The sequence below is a fragment of the Zonotrichia albicollis genome, chromosome 3, assembly GCF_047830755.1.
Source record: "Zonotrichia albicollis isolate bZonAlb1 chromosome 3, bZonAlb1.hap1, whole genome shotgun sequence".
NCBI classification, from domain to species: Eukaryota; Metazoa; Chordata; class Aves; order Passeriformes; family Passerellidae; genus Zonotrichia; species Zonotrichia albicollis.
The window spans coordinates 47,433,447-47,452,415 of record NC_133821.1 but is presented as its reverse complement, the minus strand read 5'-3'; the positions used below and the strand labels follow the sequence as shown (position 1 = coordinate 47,452,415).

Sequence of the window (18,969 nt, the reverse complement as noted above, 5' to 3'; positions counted from 1 at the left end):
GACAGGCTGGCCCAGCAGGCCAGTAAGGACATCCAGAAGCCAACTTGCCCTACAGGTGCATCTCATCACCCACTCACAACCAGGCTCTTCACTGAGCTAGCTTGGTATGGTTTGGTGAGCCGGGTGAACCCCCAAACTTAGACCCAAATAGTCTATGAACACTGATCCACTGCATCCCACCATACAAGAAGACATCCCCAATAACAAAATTAGATTTAAAATAGAAAAAGAAAAGCCACAGAAACCGTAGTCATTACAAAAATTTCCAAACATCAAGAGACTGTTCTCTGATTACTGTAGCGTTACCACAGTGTTCATTTTGGTGTAAAAACATCTACAAGAATAAAATAAGAACAGACTCTTTAAAATGGATATTCATTAGCATACAAATAGCAGGTCATAATCCAGGCATTCATGGAAGAGTTAAAAAACATGAAAAACAGTCTATGATTTTCTGGCACTGGCTACATCACAAGAAATTGGAAAGTTTTCTAGGGAGTTGACCTTGCGGTGGTGACACAATGTGAGAAGGGGATGGATATTGTTCAGAGTTTGAGTCATAAATTAGGTCATCGGAGACCAGTGAAAAGCTAGAGACACAAATCCTGGAATTCTGAGAGAGGAAAGGAGAAAAGTCACTGCTAGTGAATAGGAAGGATAAAGGTTACTCTGCAGAGAATGTACAGTTGGAAATTCATTTTAAAAAACCACAACTTCACCACCCATGGTGGTTCTTATAACCAAAATAGATGTATAAATTGTTGCACAAGTTGTGCAAACCTAAAACACAATCAATGCTGGTCATGTCCAGTTCTAAGCAACTTAACCATGCACAAAATTCCCCTGAGCTGTGTACAACCTCATTGAGAAGCTTCACACCACAATGTTGTACCCAACCCTGTGCACTGAAATGCATACAAGTATGAAAAAAATCCCTTTTCCCCCTTGTCACAAAAGGCTTTCTGTGTCACTCTGGTTAGACAGATGTTCTAGCACCTACATTCATAGTAACTAACATAACAGTCTGAATTTAAATGCATTCAAACAATAAATAAGAGAGGTACAATGGACACATTCACTACAGAAAGGTAGTATTACAGCTTATGTTATGAAGCTGGTCTCCCCTGTTTACCTATGGCAGCAGTTTCCAAAGCAGGGTGTGCTCATCCCACACAGTGTGCCAGAAAATGCACTGGGATGCAGGAAGGAACTATGTTTTGTGCCATTAATAAATAAAAGGAATTCTCAAAAGAGTTCACTTAGTCTTTTTCTCATTCATTTTTACTTCCTATTTTGTTTATGGTTTAAAATGGACAAATAGATGATATATACAACAGTAGGTGTATATAATTTTAAAATAAATACATATTGGAGAGAGTGTTCAAAAATGTTTTACTGACAGGAATGCACAGTCATTTGGGGACCACTGCCATATACATCCTATGGACAGAGGCAGTCCTTCTAAGGGAGAATTCAAAGAACTCATTTCTAAATTATGAGATGAACAGCTTCTAAAAGTTCCCTTAAACTTGAAATAACTGAGTAATATCAAAAAATTTGATTTAATCTTAACATCTTTAAATTAAACTGAAAATACAACCAAAATAAGAAATCAACAAATTGTTTGGATGAATAAAATATAGATGAGAAATACTTGTTTGGGTTCTTAAAACTCAATCCTCTTCTTGTGCAATCAGAAAATATCCAATTTTCTTTCTTTTCATTGACTAGCATCCCCCAAGACTTTGTAAGAGATTACTGGGCAAAAAAATAAAAGTTTGCATCTCCCATAGACTTCAGCTTGATTCACATTCACATATCCCTGGTTGAAAGTTCATGGTCCACCCTCTTCGCAGGTTTTTATGGATACACAGAAAACTCACTGAATTCAAGTGTGTACATAATGAAGATAAAGTTCACGTTCCAGAAGAAAAATCCAGGAATCCCAGTGCCTCTACAAAACAGGACTCTCAATTACAGAGATACTCAAATCTAAGGTGGAATTACAGGTGGAATGGATAGATGAACACTACACAGACTGCACAGGCACAGAGATGAGAATTATCTGGAGCAGAATAACAAACCAGAACAAGCAGTAGAAGGGCTGAATGGGGAAAGACTGTGATCAACAGAGCAGTGAGAGCTGCTTGCTTCCTTCTGACTGTGCTAAGCCCAGAAGGACACATTAAATACAAACTCTTTTGCTAAGAAACCTATTAATGATAAATGCCTATTTTAACAAGTAGAGAAAATCTTCAGACTCTTTCTCCTGTACTTGCATCATTTAGAGGCAATTTCTTTTTTAAGCCGAAGTTGGCATATACTTGATCTTCAGTGAGGTGTGTGCAAAGACATTTAGTTTAGCAATAACACAGTTATAGCTGTACTAGGGAGTGTGTCTGTATGAATATGCAACAACGTAATCATTCAAATAAATGCACTCTGTTCTCTTTTTACAGTACTTCAAGTCAGATGTACATAATATAATCTCTATAAATTAAAACCATATACAGTAAAATAAAACATTATGCATTTTAACTTTGTGTTCTGTTTTGCTTTAACTTTGAGAGAAACATACTCCACATGTTTTTGAATGGCTGCAGGTGCGGATTTTGTACCATTTCCATTTGTGGTTTTTCCTATGACTGCACATCCAAAACTGTGTTCTCTGTAATAGACAGTTTGGGGAGTACTCTGAGAGCAGATGGACTTTTGCAACATGGTGATGGTCTGAAGTCTTTAAGGTGAGCAAGGGAGCAGAAACAAATTGCTAACAGACCTGTATGAGTTCAACCTCATTAAAATCATATGACTGAACAATCTCTTTTCTATCAATTAGCATCTGGCCTCCACTGGAATCTGAGGTAAAGATGTCAATTTTTGAATAATTATTTTAAGATTATGAAGAAAGACCTCACAGATGCTGTAAGTTCTATGGCAGAAACCAGAACTATTTCTTGATGACAAGTTCTGATAAATAAATGGGGGAAAGAAATAATTCTTTTTGAACAGATGTGGATATCAAAACCAACAAAATCATTAAAATACAATTTTTCTTAGTAACCTGAGCACTGGAGGCCTATAATTGAAAATGCATTAAAACCCTGAGCTTTGCTCAGCCTATAGGATGGTACACTTATATTATAGGATAGAATTGTAGTGCACCAGTACCTCAGATTAGAAAAGCCTATACTATATTGCTTGGACTGTAAGTAAACTAATTCATTCAGCTGTGAGCTCAGATTTATTTGTAGAACAAAGGGAGACTGGAAGAAAAAAAGTATTTTGAATTCGTGGTCATAATTCTGGTCAATATTCGTGGTCAATATTCTCCCAAATAATTCTGCAGTGGCTCTTCAGGCTAGAAAATACCTTTTTTCTACTATCTTCCATAAGGCATAGAATAATTTATAATAATAATAATCCCACCATTGTCATTATTTTAGCTACTCAGTTCACTGTCTGAGGAAAAATTCTTGGCCTTCATTTTGCTACAGCTATTACAATCTTGCTGCAAGAACACTTCCAGCATAGTCATCATTTGTACAAACTGAACTTCAAATTACCAGATAAAGCAGTGGATAAATCCTAATGTCCTTTTCATATTTTTTTTCCTGAGACACATGCACTGGCAGATTAACCAACTTCTTTGACTGCTGTTGAATAAAGTTATAAAAGTTATTCTTTTAGCCAAGTTGTCCAAGAATTCAGAAGTTTTCATGTGCATATTAAAGGAAACAGTATTTCATCCGGCAGTAAAAAAAGCATAAACCAACAAAGCCTGATGAGGCACAAATTTTAATTACTGCAAGAACAGAAGAAACAAAGCTTTTACTAAATAAGGCTACAAGGTAGCTACCAGAGACAGTAAAAGGACAAAACTGATAATACTAAAGGAATACTAAAGTTCTTGCATCACAACTTCTTCATATTTGCAAGTTCAAGCACAAAACTCAAGAATATTTCAAAGTAACACTTCATTCTTGTGTGAAGAATATTTACTAAAGAGAATATTTACTTCAAAAAAACCCTGAATTACACCATATGCTCTTCTTGAGCTATGTAGTTATTCCAGAAATAAGCTTCTCTTCAATTAGGTTGTCTGATGGAACATATAAAGTTGAAAATTAAAGAATTTTTAAAAATTGAAATAAAATCACTTCTCCCTTATGTTAACAAAAGAAATTTTAAAAATCTCTGCGTGACACATCTGCAATTATTTTAAATCCTCCACATGTTTATCTGCTATGTCTCAGATGAAGCCACAGGAACAGTGTTTTGCTGGGGCAGAGTTACATAGGTCAGACATGATGAGTTACCTACACAGGCTGACATCACTCACCAAATAGCAAACATCACTTCAAAACAGAGAAGAAAGTGTCTCTTCTAACATGTTCCCTTTCTAGCAACTCCTACTAAACCCAGCAAAACCAAAGAGCAAAATGAGATGGGTAAAAAACTTAACAGGGTGTACCTCACAAACTGCCAGAAGAGACTGTGATGGTAAATTCCAATAAATCGACACTTCCACAAGATGCTGGTCTTTCATATGCCTTTACATGTCATCAAACTAGCTTTCCAATACTATTTAAAATATTCCTTTTGCCCAAAAAGATTCTAGAAAATCCTGCTCAAATATCAGTCTTACAGTTCCCCTTCAGTGTAATAGGACATGTGCAATATGTGTCATAAGGAACAAAGAATTGACAATTTTAATACCAAATGGTGGCAAGAAAATACCGATCAATCAGTTCTCTTGGACTTTCTGCCATGTGTAAAGTACAGATAAAGGCAGTTGGCTGGCTTGCCAAAGGGGTGCCTTGCTTGCATGCAACTGCCATTTTTAAGCAACACTACTCTTCAATAATGCCTGAAGTGCTTGAAGAAAAAGCAATGCTAACTCCTACAACACTAACAGTAATTCATGATCACATAGGTCTGAACAAAATTCAGGAATTCTGTCAACATTCTGTAAAATAACTGCTTTAAATTTTAAATTCTAAATAATTATGCTTACAAAATTCTTTCCTAGATAGGAAATTCTGCTATCTTGCAGCCTAGACAGAAAATAATAATTACATAGTGGGTCTTCTTACTAAATTTTCTTTGAATAACCTATTGTTTTAAAATATATTGGTCAAAATTTCTTCCACTGCTTTCAACAGAAGACCAAATAAAATTTGAGCAAAATGCTTCTGCTGCTTCTTGGAAGTTTCAGTATACATAATTTGAAACTTCTGGACAATCTCCATTATCTAAAAACATTTACACAGAGTCAACACAATAAAGATGGAAAATTTTTTGATAGAAAATTATAATAGGAAAAGTGCCACAATTCAAGAGGCAACATAATTTGAGCATTATTGTAATAGAGTATGGAATATCCAGGTCACTGTGATCCATGCTGAAAGTTTCAGAATTTTTATTAAATATGAAGGACCAGACACATTTTTACTTAAGACACCACGTTCACCTGGAGAAGGCTTCAAGGTGACCTCATAGCAACCTTCCAGCATCTAAAGGGGTCCACAAGAGAGCTGGAGAGGGACGTTTTTACATGGGCATGGACAGGGCAAGGGGGAGTGGCTTTAAATTGAAAGATGGTAGATTTAGATGAGACACGGGAAGAAATTTTTTACTGTGAGGGTGGTGAGGCCCTGGACAGGTAGCCCAGAGAAGCTGTGGATGCCCCATCCCTGGAAATGTTCAAGGCCAAGTTGGATGGAGCTTTGGGCAACCTGGTCTAGTGGAAGGTGTCCCTGCCCTTGGCTGGGGTTGGAACTTTAAGATTTTAAAGGTCCCTTCCAACCCAAACCCTTCTATAATTCTATGATTCTGTCTCCTTATTTAACACAGATACTGCCAAGTGCTCAGACACAAAATTTTTACAGAAAGATATGCACTTTCACTGGCAAGCATGCAACTTTGACTTCTCATTTATACTGGTTTGAATGAATAGCTTCAAATGACATGCAGGGCTGCAAACAAACAGTGAATATGAACCTAAGTAACCTAAGTATTAAATGACTACTTCCTTTACTAAGTTCTGTCATTCCTTCATTCATGTTCAATGAATGAAGCACAGATCCTTTGGGAAAAAATAGGATGTAAACCTATAATTAAATAAATCTACACAATGGGGGGTGGGGGGGGAAGGCATGAAAATATGAAATTGGGCATTTACTAATTCCTTATTGCTTCATTTTACAGTTACAAATTACTCATTGTCCTCCCACTCCTTACAGGAAGAGAAGTCATTTCAAAATTGGAATGTGGAATAATTTTGAGTAGAAACAGGACACCTCACTGAGTAACTTCATCACTGAGAGAGACAGAAAACTCAGGCGCTACTCTATTTCCCTTCTTGCCTGTGCACACATATCCACTCTGCTTTACAAGCCTCAGTAGATATGTCAGGACTGAAATACCATACAAACTGCACATGGATCAATCCAACAGAATAATAAGATCCATCTATTCAGCAGAAGTTTCCACTCAGATTAAATGCTTTCATTCTCCAAGCCAATGAAATACTGGAGGTTGGTTAGTTTAATTCTAACATATCCCATTCACAAAATGAAACTGCAAAAAACCCCAACATTTCTCTGAAGCAGCCTGGCAAACAAAGAGGTCATTCCTTTTAAATTCCAAGCTTTCATCACCTTAAATTGCTGTGCTAGGAGCTATTCTTCACCACAGCCAAAAATCTCAGCTACCTGAAAAGCAGCAATCCCCTCAGTCCATCCCTTGTTGTGGGTTTTTGTTTTTAATGGCTTATCCATATTGTATAAAATTTTCAGGAAACAGGACTTGTTCCTTGCCTGGGCTCTCTGCTACCAAACTTCAGCTGAACTGACAAACCGAGCACATTTTAAGAATCTGAAATAATCCATGACAAAGCTTGAGTAGTTGTAGTACAGGTATTGCAACTTATTCTCTCTGAAAATGCCATGCTTACAAAGTTCAGCAGAAAGTTGAAAAGAAACAAAAAATTTTACTCGGGCTCATTATTAGAAATAATTTATTATCAAGAACAAAGTAAACTGATGTCTAACTACTCTGTCATCTGAGAACCTTAACTCAGCCTTGTGTACTAGAATGCTGCTCCTGCTACAGAAATGTATTTTAAATTTTTACAAAGAGAGCATGTGACTATTTTCTCTGGTTTTAGGAAGAAGAAATATTTTTTAAAAAGCAAGCTGAAAAAGTGCTCTTTACTGCTTTAAATATGTATTTCCTGACATGACATTCTGCTTCATGGTTGCATTTTTAAATACCAAGTCATCTAAATAAGAATTTTCACACATTTTGGATTAACAGTAAGTAAAGAAGTTTAGAACAGGGACTTCAAAGCAAAGTAATAGATTTTGAACAAGTTAAACATAATTCAGCTGCTAAAAATATGACAAAAGTTAATGATCTTGGAAGACACAAATTACTTCTGCTTTATGTGTCAGGAGATATCAGGACAAGCCTAAGCTAGTGAGAGGCACTAGTTAGAGAACATATGAAAAAGTATTTCAGTAGTATGTATTTTAAAATCTGACTCAAAAGCTTCTAAAAACTGTGACTGGTGAAAGAATTCAATCTACAGGTATAGGATTCCTCTTCTCTAGTTATTAAGAAGTTCATGCAGCATTTTTGTTTTTATTTGGAGAGCCTCTAAGTGCTAGTTCAGACCTTCTTATTCTTCTGTGAAAATGCCAATACCTAGAGCTGTACTAAACACTTCTTGTCTTTTAAATGTATTAGGGAAGCTAGCTAACAGGCAAGCTAAAAATCCTTATCCATGTGTAGCAACTTGCTTTTATACATTTTTCAACAGAAGACTCCCTTATCTTTCCATCGAGTACTACAATAGGCTGCTTTTGTTGGATGTTTCTAGCAGCCCATTGTAGCAGCACCAGAGCTGCGTGGCCTGGGGCCAGGAAGGAAGGTGGGGAACACGTCTTCACAGGTCAATTTCCACTCTCCAACTTTTCAAGTATTTGAGAGAAGGTCATGTTACAGCACAGATTTACATAGCAGACAAATTACATGACTGCCTGTTCTCAGCATTTCATAATTTCAATAGAAAAATTAGGTCAAATGAAAAGGAGGAAGAATAACCCTATCCTTTCACGCTAGTCAGAAAATTAAACAAAAAACTTATTTAGCTGGGGTTCTTGCCAAAACCTTGGTAAAATTCTGCACTGGCAGTAAACACAAATTAAAAGTATAAGATTTACTATTCCTTTTGCAAAATACTTTTTCTTTTTTTGTGCATCCAAACAACCACAAACCAACCCCAAAATTTGCTCTATTCTTGTTTTAAAACACTGGTTTTACTATTAGTCCAAAACACATGCATTTTTACAGATATGCATACTATGGAGGAACGAGTTATAACTTCAAGGGCATTCTCCCACAGCCTGACAGTCTAGCAGGAGTGTTAAAAGAGGGAACTGCTCTTTGTATCATCTGTCCAGAAGAAAAGAATAATAATTTCAAATGGCTTCCCCCCCACCCTCAGAGTATGAAATACACTGCACTTGAAAAACGGCAATATTGGCCAGCCCCAGCACTGCCTGAACTCTATGTTTATTCTAGACAGAGACTAAAATTACAGTGTTCATATTTGGCATTCTTTGACTAGAAATTCACAATTTTTTTTCCAGAAAACAACACTATGATATTTTCAGGGTAACAACAAAATTACTTTCCAAGAGCAGCTCAGGGTATCATAATGTGAAATGACAAATTTGAAGTGTTTAGGTATTTATGTTAAGTGTTTAGGTATGTATGTTAAGATATACAGATATACCTTAACTTACAAGGTAAATAATTGCACACAAATACTATTTAGTATACAGTTAAAATATGCCAATCATTATCCTAGGTAGCTTTTAGGATTTGTTTCAACAGAGTCAGAGTTGTAGGGTTTAGTCTGGCATTCTGTTGATACTCTTACTGAGCAAGCAGAAAGAATAAACATTAACAAAGAAATTACTGGCTTCAATAACTTTAATTAGGGTTAACATTATTTCAGTTTCTAAAAATGCCAAATATGAAACCCGACTTACTGTCAGCAGTAAGAAAAGCTTTAAGCTACTGCATATTTAAGAAGGGCTGTAGTTTTAAGGAACTGCTGAACAAATTTTTGAAGACAGAGTCACTGTTAGCTGCTCACTAGGTTTTATGTGCATTTGATACATATTAAACACGTAAAAAAGAGGAAACACACCTTACGTGTAATCTGTCATTTTCCCTATTTACTAACACAAACTCTGAGGGAGGAATTTTACCGAAAGCTTCAGCTTAGCATGTTGCATCCCTGCAGCTGAAAATTCAGATGAAAAACGTGGGAGCTTTTTTTCTCAGACACAAAAGGAACTTTTGGGAACATTTCTGAAGGACACCAGAAAGCTTGTCTAGCATACAATGGCTCCTACTCAGCAGAGCCCTCCAAACAAAGAGCAACAGATGCACAAGTGGTATTAATAACAAAACATCTCCTCCCTCCGTTAGTCAAGAGAGGACAGCTAAGGACAGAGTTTCAGGGTACTTACCTACTCGGAAGTTGGTGGCTGTCAGAGTGTCAGCAGCATGGCCGTTTTCACTGATCAGGGTGGTTGTATTTCCCTTCTCACAGTTGTTCTGACAGTTGCCCTTGGTACAAGTCACTTTACAGATGCTGGGTGTAAAGACCACCTTGATGCGACCAGTGTGATTTCCCACTGTCAGCGGAGGCAGAGAAAAAAAGAAAAATAAACAGATCACTTTGGTATCCATTGATTTCCTTCAAAAGTTTTTGGGAAAAAAAAAAAGGCTCAGGGGGGGAAGGCGACAGGTCTACAGGAGGAGGGCAGTCTGCAGTGCTCTCTCATAGATCTCCAGTGGTGTCTCTGAAACAGGAGTAGGAAGCTTAGCAAACAGAACTCCGGGATCTGCTCCAAAACCACATTTAAAGTCAAGTCACTGGAGTGGGATTAGTAATCACAATGCTGCACTTTATTCACAGGCAGACAAAGAGCAATACCAAGGGCACGACAGCTTAAATAGCCGACCCTGACAGGCAGATGTAATGTAAAGAGCTGGCTCTGCACCTCGAGGTGAATAAACTCTTGTGTACTCCTACATACTTTTCCTGTTTCGGCACTTATTAAGTCACTATTTGTAGCTCAACCCCTGGAAACGTTTTAGGCATGCGGCATGTCTGAAAACATCTGTCTCAAATCTCCTGGCACCCCAGCCCCAAGTGGTCAAACCTTGTGACGCAGCCGCCTGGACCCATTTTTTCTTCACAGTTTTTTGGCACTGTTTTTCCACAAGAATTTGCATATTATAGACTGAGCTCTACTGTCAGCCTTTGTCTTAGTAATGAATAGCTCAGAGAAAAGAGTGAGAAGTATCAGTACTTTAAAGTACTGAGATCAAAGATAAAAAATGGCTAGATTCTCCTTTTTTATATACTTCCCTATAGTCATTTTAAAAAACTTGAATGTAATAAAGGCTGCACAAGCACTAATTTGTTATTAAGCTAGTTATAAGAATTTCCTGTTACAGAATTATATGTAAAACCAGATGTATTTGATCCTACATCTAACAGCTGAAGACAAAAAGCTGTATTAAAACTACTTATTAGGAAAAATGGTGAAAAGAACAGATTCAATTTGCAATTATCTAAAAAGAAAACATTTTGTCCTCTGCATACTACTAATAAATTCAGCAAGTTCTTGAAAACATATCATAGCATCTTTGTGGAAACTATTAATAAGTACTTTCATATCAAACCTAAGAATGCCAAGATATGATGCACAGAAAGAGAAGAATCTCCTTCTTCCTGATGTCATAGAAATAAAAATGTGTCTGGATAGCTGCCTAACCTAGTTCATGAAATACTTTCCAGACAAACACGTTTTTGAAAATATTAAGACAAATCTTACAAATCTTCCTATTTCGAAAGAATATAAAACCTCCTTATTTCTGGCTCTTCATAAACAAATAAATTTAAGCAATTGTGCTGATTGTTTTGTCTACAGTAAAGGCATTGCTCTATTTGAACAGCAGCTGTATTACAGATGCTCCCACCTTATTCTCCATAAACAATGCTTGGAAAAGGAAGAGCCCTGACAGATACAAGAATAAAATACTTCGAGCAAAGGCTAATATTGTGATTTAGAAGATGTCTTGGATTCTAAGATGCCACACATTTCTTACAAAAATGAATACACCTTAAACAGATATAAGGGATCTATGAACTGCTGACGGTAGAAATTTGAAACTTTGGTTTTTAAAAGCATAGCTTCAAAAGCAAGATTGCCATCTTTGTATTTTACTTGCACAGTTTTATATATATATATTTCCCTAGAAAACACTCCATTTTATGTATTATATTTTCAGACATTTTAGCAATACTTTTCCTTTAGGATGTGATCTAATTAAAAAAACAGGGATAGTTGAGTCAGAAAAGTCAGTCCTGCCTACACTGTAGAAACCAGTATTGGGGGACCCAGACAAGATTTCTGGCTTAGCTGAAAAAAAATAACTCAGCTTTGTCAGTGCTGGAAGGGCAGAAAATGCAGAGCTCAATAAGAGATGGACACAAAGCACTGAAACTGAATGGTCACATGGTTTGTGTTGCTATAGCATGGGAGAAAAGTGGAGTCCATGAGGGTCAGATTCTTCCACCTGAAGAAAAGTGCACTTCCTACTGAGAAATATTCTGTACAACGTGTCCCCATTAACGGAAGGTTTGACCACAGTCCCACCACAGCACCTGGCACAACTGTGGTTAGCGAGTTATAGGAAGTGCTGCCATTTTCTGTCTACCCAGGAAATGAGAATTCAACATGAAATTGTGCAGGGACAGACTGACAGGTTTGTGGTCCTCACCCCACCCCAGAGTGACACCTTTCAGTAAGTCTTGTCCCCTGAGCTCTGCTGAGTGTTGGCTTGGGACACAAAGCTCATGAAGACACTAGTGTTGTTAGTGCTAAATACACCTACTCTGCAGTTAATGCATTTGGCACCAGCGGTCCAGAGAAAATATCCCTATGTGTTGCATTCAATAAAATGTGCTATTCGTGAACCCAAGCAGCTCTTCTGAATGTGACTCAACTTCAAGTGCAATAGATTGTCTGCACACCCAGTCTAAGGCCCATAACTATGTTTTTGAAATAGCAAAGATGACATTAACTCATCATTTAATTCTCCTCACAGTATTCTGTACTATGTTGAGTGCTCAGCTACAGTAAGAACACTTGGGCATAGTATTCCCAGCAACAAAAATTTTAAAATAATTTTTATCACCTAGTATAGATTTTACCAGAAAATCCTATAGCACAATTATTCTAGTAAAAGAGATGCCTTCATGTGAGAGTCAACAGAAATTGTAATATTTGCTTTTCAATGCTTTTGGATGAGAAAACACTAGTATCTAAGTTTGGGAGTACTAGTAGTCAAGCTGTACTTTCAAAAACACAGATCAATACCTAGAGAGGTAAAGAGTAAAACAATGTTTAAATGGAGTTTTCCAGAAAGAAGTCTTCAAAACACATGATGGAAGCTCTAGTCCCTACAAATACTCAAATGATTATTCAGCAAAGTTTTTCACAGAATCTTCTGAGTGAGAAGGTACTTACACAGAGTCCAGTTCCTGGCCCTGCACAGGACCAGCCCATAAGTCCCACTGTGTGCTTGAGAGCTTTGTCCAAACACTTCTTGAACCCTGTCAAGCTGCTGCCATGACCATTTCCCTGGGGAGCTGTTGCAGTGTGCCCACTCACCCTCTGGGTGAAGAACCTTTTCCTAATATCGAGCCTAAACTTCTCCTGACACAGCTTGAGGCCATTCCCTTGCGTCCTGTCACTGTCACCCCAGAGCAGAGATCAGTGCCTGCCCCTCCTGCTCCCCTCACAAGGAAGCTGCAACTGCAGAGGTCTGCCCTCAGACCTAGGGTCTCCTTCAGGCTGAACAGACCCAGTGACCTCAGCTGCTCCCCTTATGACTTCTCCTCAAGGCCCTTCCTGTTTTCATGGTCCTTCTTAGGACACTGCCCAACTGCTTTATAGGCTTCTTATACTGTGGCACCCAAAACTACATTGGAGAGCACTGACCCTAAAATGTAGCCCTATAGATACCCAGTAGTTACCAGTGACCAGGTTGATGTAACCCCATTTACTACAACCCTTTGTGCTTGACCTGTCAGCTGGTTGGTGAACCATCACATGATGTGTTTATCTAGCTGTCTGCTAGTTATTCTGCTATAAAACAAATTCTCAGATATTCCTGTTTTGATAGTTGCAAAGAGACAGAAATAAGACACCTTCATATTCTTTAGACATGGGAAGATTTTCTCCATCTTTCTTAGATTTATGAAGACTGTAAAAACACATAGCTTGTTCTCCCTCCCTAGCAGGCCACAGCTTTTAACTTCAATTCTTTTGAAGACATTTAGGACAGATACAAAGCTAATTACGGCCTCTGAGCTTAAAAACTGATCAGCATTTGACGAGGTGATTCAAGGCAGAGATGTCACTACCATTCTTTTCTGCAGTTACAGAGAAGTAAACAGTACTATCCTCACAGATTCTGAGGCTTAGGGACCTTAAAAGTGACCTTAATACAGATTAAGCAAGCAGATTAGGCAGATTCAATTTGAAAAAAAGATCACAAGCTCTTCTCCTGAAAGGAAACTTTTAGCAGAAACTTCAAATTTAGGCTCTTGGACTTCCATGAATCTCCTCTTCTGTATTTCACCCCCCCCCCCCACCCTCCTCTTCTCCAAAGAGGAAAATTCAATTCTAAATGAGAAACTATCCTTCAATATCTGTTAGCTGACTTGGCAGTATTAATGCTAAACTCCACAATTTCACTAGGAAGGGACCGGTACTGCTACAGCCTTGACGTCTTCTCACTTTGGACTAGCTCCTTTTAAAGGACAGTATTTTTTAAGGAAGCATACAGAGTATTTTCTTGAAACTCCAGAACCTCCTGGATGATGCCACTGATGATGCCACTGTGGATGCCACTGTGACACAGGCATAACAAAATCTGCAACTTAGATTACCTCAAATCCCTTTTTGGAAAAAAGAAAAAGATAGTGCTACAATAACACACCTGGAATAATTTTTTTCTATATATATACAGACAGATGTAAATCCAACTCTTCTAGACCAATTTTAAACATGTGGAAATGAAACACCTCACTATGCTCCTAAGTATAACAGCAGACTGAAAAAATACAAATATGAGACCAGATAAACAAACAAGCCTAATTAAAAAAACAAAAGTAGAAGATGCAAACACCAAATAAATAGCAAAAATGATGAAGCAAATGGCCAAACTAGAGACAGATTGTTGGTTTAATAAAGACAGGTCAATCAAGATGACTAATAGTGCACAAAACTTCATCCCTCAGCTAGACAGCAAACTCACGATGAGATTCAGCCAACAGCGCCTCCTAGTCCAGGCTCACTTCAGAGCTCTGTGATACATTTGTTAAAAGACATCATTGGAAGAATGTACCCATAACTTCCAAAATCTGTAAAACTCTTGAGCCAGATTAAAAAAAAAAAAAAAAAAAAAAAGAATGATGTCTGGGTGACATGCTGAGATTTTAGTTGAAAGTTGGCATGATACGTAAGAGCTTTTTTTTCCATCTCCGTAAGTCACTATGATATAATATCACGAACACAGCAAACCCCTGCTGTGAAAAATTTATGATTTAGCAACAACTGCAGGAGAACTGGAAAATGCAAGCAAAAGGATTTCTTAATAGAACCCTTTCTGCCCCCACTAGCCATTATGACAAATTCTTCCCCCTTGCATGAGCAGAAAAGGTGAAGTAGCTAAGACAGGGCAGGTGGCAGGTTTTATGTTCAGGTGGCCACAACGGCATACACAGCCATGCCTGGAAAGAACTGTGTAAGGGGAAGGATTCCTCCTCAACCTCCTGAGTAGCTGTGCAATCCAACTCAGACTTTGTTTCTTCCTAGAAGAATTTCTATAAACACTTCTTTTCCTTGGGTTTATGGCTGCTCTCACAGCTCCAACATTCTGACAGTGTTCAACAGCCGCAGTGGAGCTCAGATGATTTGTGCTGCGTCCCTGTTCTGCAGGAAAACAATGAGCTGGCAACACTAGTGAAAGCAGGACTGGTATTCAGTTAAATAGATAACTATATATAGGTCAAGAGGGCAAAGAGAATAAAATCTTTTAATGTATCAAAAATACTGATGTTATTTGTGTGACAGTTTTGTGCTTCACGGTGATCTAACCAAAAGGATTCACAATTAAAAAAAAAAATCACAAGCAGCAGCTTCTACCAGCTGAATACACAGGTACATGCCTTCACTTATGACAAATATCCTGAGACAAATCTCCTAAGGAAACAGAACCAGCAGAACTACAGACATTCCATCAGTGCCTCCAGTAATGACATACATTACTCTTTTTATGACATTCTACGTCTGCACTGATCCCAGTATGTTTTCATATGTTTATCTACACAGTGTGTCATCAGACCTGAAGACTCTAATTTTAAAATTACAGTCTCTTCACAACAAGAATAGATTATTTCAGGCTATTTTACATTTTCAAATTATAATCATGATGCACGAGGAGAGCATTTAAAATTGAATCTTCCAAAATCAAACCAAATTAGCTTTTAAGCAGCTAATACATTCAGCATTTTAAATTGTTAGATGACCAACGCCCTCTCTTTTTTCTTAGCTAAACGCTGACACAAAAAACAAAAACAAACATAGAAAAAACACCAAAAGAAGCAGAAGGAAATTACTTATTTCCTAAAAAAGGTGTCTCCCAGTTATTTCACCAATCCACCTGCTTTAGTCCTTACACTAAACGAGCTTGTTCAGCTAAAAGGAAAGATGACATTGTATAAAAATCAATGGCACAAGTAAGATAGTTAAGCTCTTAAAACTACTGTCAAATGACCTTTTTACACTTTTGACAACACATGAGGAAGTTCTGTCTTGTCATCACTTAGTCATCAATTTAAAATAAAATAAAAAAACTTAAACAACCAATAAAAACCTAGTTTCCAAAGATCAGAACAAGTTAAACTTAGCTGTCATACAACTTAGAAATAGAATCATCTAGAAGATTTATAATGCTAGGAGCTAATGAAGAAACAAACAAAAAAAAACCTAACAGAAAGAGAAAAAAAAAAGACAAAGACACACTAGATTGACATATAGACCAGAGGCAGATCTTCCCTAAGTTTTTGATTACCCATTGAGAGAAATACAGGCTTTAAAAGGCACAGAAAGTGCTGTAGGAAATTCTGAGAGATCACTTAATCTCCCCATCTGCATTTTCCCAGGATAAAACAGCAACATTAAACAAAAGGTTTGTCCAGACAGACTATCCTCAAACCCCTTCTATTATGCAGATTCCACAGCCTCCCCCCAAAGAATTTATTCCAGCATTTCAGCCTCTCCTATTGTAAAAGTATTCCTAATACCTAACCCACATTTCCCTTGTAGCAACTCAAACTACTGCCCTGCTTCACCTACAGCAAACTTTACCAAAACATTACTCCTCTGTGGATCATTTTCTAACAAACTTGAAAACACTGCCATCAATCTCCCTCAGTCTCATGTTGGCCAGACCAAAATCCTCCAAACATACTGTTTAACAGCCTGTATTTTGCATATCTACATCTTTTTTGTTTTGCTTTTAATACCAGTCACTGGGTCCTCATCTTTCTTCACAAACCCTGTCCAAAACAACACTTTACTGCAGCTGAGGTCTGATCAATGGTGGGGAGACCAGCAGAATTACTTAACAAAGCTTTACATTACATGCTTCTATGATTTTAATTCATTTTTGTCTCCCAACAATGCACTGATACTTCATACCCAGAACCAATCTGCAGGCTAGGCCAAAGGGGCACACATCTCCCAAATCCCTTTCTGATCTGTTGATACAGATATCATCCCAGTGAAACAAATATAGGACATCCCTTGCAAATGCAGAACAACCTTTGCAGGACCAAACTCATTCCTTAGTCTGCTCTGAGCACTGGAGTAAAATCTCCTGCATTCAAATCTTGCCCATCTAAAAATCATGCAGAATATAAGTCTTAATCTTTCTGTAACAGTCACAAGTACAAACAAGTCTGAAAACTACATGGATTAAGTAAAGGCAAGATACAGCTGTTGAGTAATTTGATTTTTGGCTTCAATACACAATTCCTACCTTTGCTCTTTGCAGAAACTTGGTTAGTGTTACCTAGGTCACCTCACAGCCAGTTCCCTTTTCACAAGCATTGGGAGAAATTAGACATGCCAGTGAAATTAAAAATAAGATGATTCAGATTTATTTAATCCAAGATCCAATGCCTTCTCTAATGCTTAAGAGTACACCCCCAGTTCTGCATGAGGTGAGGTGTATGTGTGCACATCCACCCAAACATTTTGAACAAGATGACAGCGTGGCAAGCTGTACTTGATTTAACATGTCTAGACAGCTGTAGGAACACATTATTGAAATGTAATTAGTTTAGCATTCCTACTTTTTGTTATTTCTGTACTTCATATTTTTGCTGCACTTGTATTACGTTATTCATGTATTTCACTAGTTAATACAACTTAACCTTTGATATTTCATCACTTTTCAAGTACTCAGTTCTATTGTCTTGATGTAAACTGAAAGGCTTCCAAAAAAAGCAAAACATGATCCAGCTATTTAATATGACAGTAACTGAAGAGAGATATGCACTGATATTTTTGTTGCCATTCTTATTGCCACTGTTGCTGTTACACACACTTCTCTAGATACCTGTTTCTGACTAGCCAGGTCTCTACCTCTTCACATCACTTCTTCCTTCTGTCTTGCTCAGAAGCTCGCACCACAATCTTCTCCCTGCAGTCAGAACTGAGCTCTCAGACTTGCTGCTTCTATCTCACCCTTGTTTCTCTACCCTCTTTTTAAGCCCTGCTTGCTTCTCAGCATGCTTGACAAACAGGAAAAGAAATAATTTCAAAAGAAAGTTTGATACTTCCAGGAAGCATCACGAAGGAAGCTTCCAGGAAGGAGGAAGGTAATTGAAAAGAAAATAACTGGGAAAGTCTTTTCCCCTTCCTGATTGTATCCCTGTGATAATCTCTTCCTTGTTCCCTGTCAAGGAATAGAACAGAGAATTCCACTGTCTTCCTCATCACCACCTCCACCACCCTCCAAAACATTTTAAAATTTTTAGTAGCGTATTCTAGGAGAGGCAAATAACCCACTCTTCAATTATCTTAATCTCAGTTTAAAATAGAGTGTGAACAGTGTACTGTTTGAAGTCATTTACTACAGCAACACTTGTTTCGTTCAAGTAGGTCTCCTCTATTAATTTTGACAAATTCCAAAAAGATCTCCACTATCTGCAACACAGATTTTTTGTGTTTTGTATGGATGGCTTCACTTAAAAGTACCAAAGGAGCATATGCAGGCACAAGTGCTGGGATTGTTTAGAAAGACCTAACTGTGTTTACAGGCAACAAGCCCTTTGCTGATAAATTCTGTCACTGACACAGCCTTTTAGAGCAAGAGAGGAATTCACAGAAATTACATTCAATTTTGTCCTCTGGAAGCCCATAATGTACAAATCACGCATAGATTTGAAATCTGAGGTCTCTGCCAGCTGGTTTTATCAATCGCCTTTTGTCTTCCTTGTCTTTTCGACCACTTCAAGGATTCTTTATATACAATCCTCAGGCAATGAACATCCTATCCTTAACTACAGCCATTCTCCCTGGTAATGAGATACATGACTATAATTTCCATTCACACAGTTGAGAGTAATCCAGAAAAAGGTACCAACCCAAATAGAGCATGCAGTGTGGTTTGATGTCTGATGGAATGGCTTCAACTCAATTCAATAAACTTATCGGCCAATAATTCTTTTAATCTGTGCTGCATTTATTTTGTTTAAATCAATTATATTTAAACTAGATCCACAAATGGTTATGATGG

General features: G+C 37.6%; 1 protein-coding gene across 8 annotated transcripts in view; it reads right to left on the bottom strand.

Annotated features, from left to right (window-relative positions):
* The window catches only part of LTBP1 (latent transforming growth factor beta binding protein 1), a 188,828-nt gene that overhangs the window by 113,592 nt on the left and 56,267 nt on the right, over positions 1-18,969 (bottom strand). For 7 of the 8 annotated variants that reach the window (XM_074537316.1, XM_074537319.1, XM_074537315.1 and 4 more), the window contains exon 5: positions 9,549-9,716. In XM_074537316.1, the coding sequence (XP_074393417.1) occupies positions 9,549-9,716 (168 nt within the window). Of the gene's footprint in view, positions 1-9,548; positions 9,942-18,969 lie in introns of those variants that run through there. The other variant, XM_074537322.1, reaches the window with a different exon arrangement.